General features: G+C 44.0%; 1 protein-coding gene across 1 annotated transcript; it reads right to left on the bottom strand.

The window, feature by feature from the left end:
* Window positions 1–14: 14 nt before the first annotated feature.
* On the bottom strand, window positions 15–8669 carry LOC121855028 (the record flags this gene model as incomplete). Its single annotated transcript, XM_042349860.1, is given in 10 exon segments — window positions 15–71; window positions 1589–1747; window positions 1975–2184; window positions 4399–4687; window positions 4916–5050; window positions 5315–5664; window positions 6001–6192; window positions 6636–6775; window positions 8082–8217; window positions 8349–8669. Coding segments are annotated over 10 exon segments (1829 nt in total), but the record flags the coding sequence as incomplete, so codon positions are not given.
* Window positions 8670–9145: the final 476 nt, after the last annotated feature.

Raw genomic sequence — 9145 nt, forward strand, 5'->3', positions numbered from 1 at the left:
ATCTGGTGTCGGACGCATTGCAGGAGTCGAGGGTCACGTCCCCACGCTGTTCATGCTTCAACTCCCCTGGCCTGTAGATAGATAAATAGATAGATAGATAGATAGATAGATGTATACACCCTAAACATGTATAGTGGGTCGTCAGTATTCATATGGATTCTGTTCTGAAAAGTTGACATGTATAAATCTCTGTCTCAAGTTGGGTTAGGTTCCTAATTGGTCAAGTTGGGTTGAATTTGTTACTTAATTTAAAATATCCCATAGAAACAACTATTAATAATATAAATAGGAACAATAAATAAAACATAGTGTTATCTTATTTTTACAAACGTTTTAATTTAATATCGTTTCATTTAATAAGATTTTAAGGGTTTACTAAATAAATATTAAATCAAGAGAGTCAAGTAGCCATTGATAAATTAGTTTCCCCCAGCCCCTCACCTGATGGCATATAGCTGGGCCATGTTGTTACCCAGCTGATGAAAAAGTTGGTGCTCGAACTGTAGATGATGATGATGATAATGATGATGAAAATGATGATGATAATGATGTTAATTCAATACAAACTGCCATACATGTTTACAATTGGATAAGCATTTTTATAAATTATATGGGAGAGAGAACGACAAGACTTCCCACCCGATGAGTAACAACATGGCGTCTGCAGAGCCATCTTACCGCATGGGCACGCTGGCCAGTTGACCAGGGCCCCACGATATTAGGGGCCCCACGATATTAGGGGCCCCATGGATAGAGCACACCACTACTAATGAAGTACATGTAGTTCCTAGGCATCATGGGTTGCTTTAGGCTTACCCACGCAACCAACAACAAAGTTTGTTTTACTGGAGATAAGACACCCGGTGAGCCATGACTACGACATATATTTTCCATTAGTGTTATGTTAGCCAGCCTATAGGGAGAGGCCATTGAGACAGTGTTGTTCATCGCCTCACGCCCCAAAAACACATTTTAATAGTATCTCCTAGGCCATGGGTTAGTTAAGACGTCGTCCACACCCTCTCCCTCCTGAAGGGTACGGGACGCCACACAGTCCTCCACCTGTCCTGTGGACCATCAGTGACACGAGATTAAGTGTGTTAATCTAGGTTATTATCCCCGTGGAAATATTACGTGTGGAAGCCTGGTTGTGACAAGAGCATTCCAGGCTGGCAGCAAATGTAACACTTGAAGAATTAAGGCTCTGTTAAGTCATACCCATAGTAGAGTAATCACATGTGTCCCCAAGTTGAAAATTGTTGATTAATTCTTTTGCTTTACCAATTAATCATATGTTTCAACAATTGTGTTATTCAATGTAACAATTAATTATATGTTTAATTTTACTGAAAGTTTTAGTTTTCATTTGAGTGGGAGGGTAGGGGCTCCAGGATATTGCTTTGCCCAGGGCCTACAGAATTTATGATGGTAAAAAATGCCATGTATATGTATAACCAAAGACAAATGCTATATATGTATAACCAGTCATACAAATACCAACTGCATGAATGACGACAACCGTATACATATTAACCTGTATACATACCAGAGTTTACAAACACCTACACAAATGTATGTCATCACAAACCGTGTATTAAGCGAAGCGATCGTGCGGACGAGCTGGGTGTTTGCGCAATCCAAGGCAGCGATCTTCTTGGCCTGGGCGTCAATGCGGGCGTCTTTGTTGTGCATTTCTCTACGCATCACCTCTTGTTCGTGGCGAAACTCTTGTTCCATATTCATTAACCTGAGGAAATAAGAGAGGAATTGTGATGTAGCAAGAGATTTGGTGTGTGATGAGTCTGTTGATATGAACTATATAGAGATGAGAGTTTGTTATATCGAGGGTCCATTAGATGTGAAACCTCCTTCTAACGAACTGTATAGAGATGAAAGTCCATTATATCGAGGTTTAACTCTTATTTAACTCTAGATATAAGAGAATAACGTCTGTGTTTACGTCCGTTTGTTTACCTCTCAACAATAACTCTCATTTGAACTTCCTGCTGGTCCAGTACTTGAGGTGGAGCCGTAGTGTGGGGCGTCTGGTACTGGGTAATGCGTCTCACATCCTTCGACCAGCTGCCCACACTGTTCCCTCCTGAACACCACGTATTTACATCATCCTCGGAGTCCTGGTAACAGTGGGAGGGTCCTCGGGGGAAGTCCTCTCTGTCGCAGGATCTAAAATTAGAGTTATGTTTTTAAAAGTCGTTTAGGTGAAGTTAATGACAAATGATTTTATTCAGCTCAGAGGTGACCCCATACACAAGGTGTTAGTAGACTATCACCACAAACACCTTCACTACAGGGACGACACTTTTAATATTTGGTTAACAACAGAGGTGACCCCATACATAAGGTGTTAGTAGACTATCACCACTAACACCTTCACTACAGGGACGACACTTTTAATATTTGGTTAACAACAGAGGTGACCCCATACATAAGGTGTTAGTAGACTATCACCACTAACATCTTCACTACAAGGACGACACTTTTAATATTTGGTTAACAACAGAGGTGACCCCATACACAAGGTGTTAGTAGACTATCACCACAAACACCTTCACTACAGGGACGACACTTTTAATATTTGGTTAACAACAGAGGTGACCCCATACACAAGGTGTTAGTAGACTATCACCACTAACACCTTCACTACAGGGACGACACTTTTAATATTTGGTTAACAACAGAGGTGACCCCATACACAAGGTGTTAGTAGACTATCACCACTAACACCTTCACTACAGGGACGACACTTTTAATATATGGTTAACAACAGAGGTGACCCCATACACAAGGTGTTAGTAGACTATCACCACTAACACCTTCACTACAGGGACGACACTTTTAATATTTGGTTAACAACAGAGGTGACCCCATACACAAGGTGTTAGTAGACTATCACCACTAACATCTTCACTACAGGGACGACACTTTTAATATTTGGTTAACAACAGAGGTGACCCCATACATAAGGTGTTAGTAGACTATCACCACTAACATCTTCACTACAGGGACGACACTTTTAATATTTGGTTAACAACAGAGGTGACCCCATACATAAGGTGTGAGTAGACTATCACCACTAACATCTTCACTACAGGGACGACACTTTTAATATTTGGTTAACAACAGAGGTGACCCCATACACAAGGTGTTAGTAGACTATCACCACTAACACCTTCACTACAGGGACGACACTTTTAATATTTGGTTAACAACAGAGGTGACCCCAAACACAAGGTGTTAGTAGACTATCACCACTAACACCTTCACTACAGGGACGACACTTTTAATATTTGGTTAACAACAGAGGTGACCCCATACATAAGGTGTGAGTAGACTATCACCACTAACATCTTCACTACAGGGACGACACTTTTAATATTTGGTTAACAACAGAGGTGACCCCAAACACAAGGTGTTAGTAGACTATCACCACTATCACCTTCACTACAGGGACGACACTTTTAATATTTGGTTAACAACAGAGGTAACCCCATACATAAGGTGTGAGTAGACTATCACCACTAACATCTTCACTACAGGGACGACACTTTTAATATTTGGTTAACAACAGAGGTGACCCCATACATAAGGTGTTAGTAGACTATCACCACTAACATCTTCACTACAGGGACGACACTTTTAATATTTGGTTAACAACAGAGGTGACCCCATACATAAGGTGTTAGTAGACTATCACCACTAACATCTTCACTACAGGGACGACACTTTTAATATTTGGTTAACAACAGAGGTGACCCCATACATAAGGTGTTAGTAGACTATCACCACTAACATCTTCACTACAGGGACGACACTTTTAATATATGGTTAACAACAGAGGTGACCCCATACACAAGGTGTTAGTAGACTATCACCACTAACACCTTCACTACAGGGACGACACTTTTAATATTTGGTTAACAACAGAGGTGACCCCATACATAAGGTGTTAGTAGACTATCACCACTAACATCTTCACTACAGGGACGACACTTTTAATATTTGGTTAACAACAGAGGTGACCCCATACATAAGGTGTTAGTAGACTATTACCACTAACATCTTCACTACAGGGGCATCCATACAAAAGTAGTTAAGGATTTATCTTATACCTGTACTAGAAAGTGTCAAGAAATACACACTTGTTCTATCAAGTTTTATCTGTAATATATAAGATGTTTTTTATGAGATGTGATGATAAATGTTCACATAATGCTTCAGTTATATGAGCTCTGAGAGGCATAATTAAGCTTCAATTATATGAGATCTGAGAGGCATAATTAAGCTTCAATTATATAAGGTTTGAGAGGCATAATTATATAAGCAACATAATACTTCCATTGGTATAACTTCTACATGTGTTGGCAGACGTCGACTCACCTATAATTCCTTCCCCTTCTTCCGCTAATGCTCCGCTCATGATGTGATCTGGCTCTTAGCTCCTGCCTCAACGCGGGAGACGGTGCCAAGCAAGGAGAGCAGTGGGGATTGGAGCGGGGAGGGTGGGCGTGGGGGCGGCGAGAATGGGCGTGAGAGCGTGAGGAAGGTCGGGAGTCAGGGGAGGAATCGGAAGAGGATGAAGCAGAGCGGCGTTGGCGTGTGCGGCCTCGACTTAGGGACGTGAGGTCCTCTACACTCTGGGAGGTGCTGAGGCTGCTATACGGACCGCCTTCGTACCACAACAAGTAGGAAGTGACAATCAATACCCGCGTCTCCTATTACTATAAGCTATTTGATGTCTACTTAATAGTATACTAGCATTTATGGATAATAACTTAGTCATTTTTGTTTCATATATAATTACTTCACGTAGAGGTATATAATCTAACTACAGCATAGATGGGACACTGAATTACTGTACTATACTCAGGGGCATTACAGAAGGTCCACAATGTACCTTGAGGCTGAGTGACTTTGGGATTGTGTCTAGGCGTACCATGAAGCGACACGTGACCGGCGTGACCTAAGTAAGCCAGATGTACAGCCACGGCGCGATGCCTAGTGGTGGTAGCTGGGAGATGCAGAGGCGAGGCTACAGGAAACAACCACACACACACACATAAGCAGATTAACAAGCATAATCACTGTTGATTGGGAAGGAAGATATCAAATAACTCCATTACAGGGTGATAGAGGGAAGTGAGCAATTACTCCAGCGATTGATAAGGCATTTTATCCCTATAAGCTAGCATATAATATCTTAAGCTTTGATTGATGAACCTAGCAAGTCAAAAAATGCATTTAAATATCACAAATCTGATCGAAATATAAAAGCTTTGATATATTGAAAACTCACCTAAAGGGGACGCGTGGAGAACTTGTCTCAACCCCAGTACACCAGGATTCCCATTCTCACGAGACAACAAGCTCGAATTGTCAGTGTGTAGGAGGGGATCAACAGGGGAGGAAGACTGGGAATAGGCGAAGCTCTGGTATCCCGATGAGGCGATATTCGACAGCTGGGAGATCGACGTCTGGGAGCCCTGAGTGTTGTTCTCACTCTCCATACACAAGGCGTGTATCTGGTGCGAGCAGGAATCCATATAGCGGTATAACTCAGAGCATTCGTCGTGATACAAACCGTGTCTTTCCATAGGCGTCGGTAACCCAGTGACGGAATGGCTCCTCGACGCCAATGCCGTGCTTCTATAATGGTCATAAAATCAAATAAATACCACTAATATTTTATACACAATCACTAGTTAATATATATATAGCTACCTGTACTGTATGAATCATTAGTAAATAAATTATAATCTTTACTAAATCGAAAAGAATTAATTGGTTATTTATAGAAGGTAAATCATTGGTTGTTGTAATTTTGGAACATTATTTCACTTAGCAAATACAGGTATATTGTTATGAGTGTAATGTTATAAAAGGTACCAGTCAGATTATATTATACTGTACCCCAACAAAACACACCCACCTCCACACCCCACCCAACCCACCTCCACACCCCACCCAACCCACCCAACGTACCTAGGAAGGAGCCGAGGAGGTTGATATAGATGACCTCTCACAGGCTGCTGCTGGTGGGCGGCGGCAGAGTGAGGTTGCCCCGTAAACCCTCCCTGACGAAAAGGTGATCCAGTCGACCCCTCAGTCATGTAACACGTATTGCCGTTGATCTGGTTGACGTCTTGCAGCTGAATGTTATTGTTGTTTGCCTCGCTGTAAAGATTTGTAAATATGGGATATATTTTTTATCGAAGTTTGTCCTCTAAATCGATCTAAGCTTGTAATTATTTTTCTAAGCTTGTCCTCCCAAAATTGATCTAAGCTTGTAATTATTTTTCTAAGCTTGTCCTCCCAAAATTGATCTAAGCTTGTAATTACTTTTCTAAGCTTGTCCTCCCAAAATTGATCTAAGCTTGTAATTATTTTTCTAAGCTTGTCCTTCCAAAATTGATCTAAGCTTGCATTATTTTTCTAAGCTTGACCTCCCAAAATTGATCTAAGCTTATAATTATTTTCATCTAAGCTGGCAAAAAATCTTAATCTAAGCTTACAATTATTTTCAGCTATGGTAATACTGTATTTATGTAATAACTGACAGATGGCTGCAAAGAGAGAGAGAGAGAGAGAGAGAGAGAGAGAGAGAGAGAGAGACGTACACAGATGGAAACATGAAGTTCTCTGGTTCCGTCTGATGGTCGAAAGCCGTAATCAGGACGTAATCATCGTTAGTGTACAGGTCGTTCGATGCGTTTTTGTCCCGGTATGAAAAGTTTAGTCCCGGGCTGCCACTGACTTGCTGTAAAATTGATAGAAATTAATAAGTCATTTTGCTATTTGTTGTGAAACCTCGATTTACTGGACTATGAGGAGAGTTCATTATATAGAGGGTCTATTAGATTACAACCTAACACTAACCTAACCTAACACTCCCCTCTAGTACCCCAATCCTTCCCTCCAGTACCCCAATCCTTCCCTCCCCTAACACTCCCCTCCAGTACCCCAATCCTTCCCTCCAGTACCCCAAACCTTCCCTCCAGTACCCCAATCATTCCCTCCCCTAACACTCCCCTCCAGTACCCCAATCCTTCCCTCCAGTACCCCAATCCTTCCTCCTAACACTCCCTCCAGTACCCCCAATCCTTCCTCGTACCCCAATCCTTCCCTCCCCTAACACTCCCTCCAGTACCCCAATCCTTCCCTCAGTACCCCAATCCTTCCCTCCCCTAACCTCCCCTCCAGTACCCCCTTCCTCCCCCTAACACTCCCCTCCAATCCTTCCCTAACCAGTACCCCAATCCTTCCCTCCCTAACGTCAGTACCCCAATCCTTCCCTCCCTCCCCAGTACCCCAATCCTTCCCTCCCCCTAACACTCCCTCCAGTACCCCAATCCTTCCCTCCCCTAACACTCCCCTCCAGTACCCCAATCCTTCCCTCCCCTAACACTCCCCCTCCAGTACCCCCATGCCTTCCCTCCCTCCTCCCCAGTACCCCAATCCTTCCCTCCCCTAACACACACCCTCCAGTACCCCAATCCTTCCTCCCTAACACACCCTCCAGTACCCCCCAATGCCCCAATCCTTCCTCCCCCCTAACCCCTCCAGTACCCCAATCCTTCCCTCCCCTAACACACCCTCCAGTACCCCAATCCTTCCTCCCCTCCAGTACCCTCCCTTCCCTCCTAACACTCTCCAGTACCCCATCCCTTCCCTCCCCTAACACACCCCTCCAGTACCCCCAATCCTTCCCTCCCCTAACACACCCCTCCAGTACCCCAATCCTTCCTCCCCTCTCAGTACCCCAATCCTTCCCTCCCCTAACACTCCCCTCCAGTACCCCAATCCTTCCCTCCCCTAACACTCAGTACCCCAGTACCCCATCCTTCCCTCCCTAACACACCCCTCCAGTACCCCAATCCTTCCCTCCCCTAACACTCTCCACCAGTACCCCAATCCTTCCCTCCCCTAACACTCTCCACCAGTACCCCAATCCTTCCATCCCCTAACACACCCCACCAGTACCCCAATCCCTTCCCTCCCTTAACACTCCCCTCCAGTACCCCAATCCTTCCCTCCCCACAACAACAACCACCACCACGTCATACCCTCTGGTGTTGACAACAGACTGCCGCAGCTGCTTGAGAGACTGACTGTGCCCGGGGCGTAGACGACTGACTGTAGACTGCCTCGGCACCACCTGGTACCCCCATGTTGATTGTATTATCGACTGTGTCTTCTCGCCTGTAGCAATGTAGGGAGTAAATTATGGTGGATATCTATCTAAAGTATCTACAGTATATGTACAGTATCTATATCTAAAGTATCTATATCTACAGTATCTATCTAAAGTAACTATTAAACAAGCAACTTACTGGTAACTATTGGCTATGTGCGTCGGTGTAGACATATGAGTCGGTGTAGACATGTGCGTCGGTGTAGACATATGGGCTGGTGTAGACATGTGCGTCGGTGTAGACATATGGGCTGGTGTAGACATGTGCGTCGGTGTAGACATATGGGCTGGTGTAGACATGTGCTTCCTGGTGTAGACATATGGGCTGGTGTAGACATGTGCGTCGGTGTAGACATATGGGCTGGTGTAGCCACTGGTTGATGTCCACTGGTCGGCTTCTGGTCGTTTCCTAGGTACTTACTTATGTCGTCGACTAGTGCTAATACTCTACTAGCCTCACTCTTGTTAAGTTGGCCCATACCAACCCCCTCCCCTGAACTCTCCTCCCCACCGGAATATCAACAAGTTCTCACCAGAAGTTACAATTTCATTTAGGAAAGGAACGGAACCAGTGTTAAACAGAGGTGAACAGTGGTGAACAGTGCTTAAGTCAGTGAGAACAACTCAACAGTAACAGTCGTACCCAAGTTAACCTTCACACAGTGAGGTCAACTCAACAGTAACAGTCGTACCCAAGTTAACCTTCACACAGTGAGGTCCCAGGTACCCAGTGATAACGGCCCCCGCGAGACCCAACAACAACCACCGATGTGTTAATCCGTCTACGATAGGAAGGCCTGGGACCAAACCTCACTCATATAACACCATCTGTGAGGGAATTACTACACCACATGTCCCTCATAACACCATATGTGAGGGAATTACTACACCACGTCAAGTCCCTCATCACACCATCTGTGAGGGAATTACTACACC

This window comes from Homarus americanus, unplaced genomic scaffold (genome assembly GCF_018991925.1).
Source record: "Homarus americanus isolate GMGI-L3 unplaced genomic scaffold, GMGI_Hamer_2.0 scaffold25391, whole genome shotgun sequence".
In the NCBI taxonomy this organism is placed as follows: Eukaryota; Metazoa; Arthropoda; class Malacostraca; order Decapoda; family Nephropidae; genus Homarus; species Homarus americanus.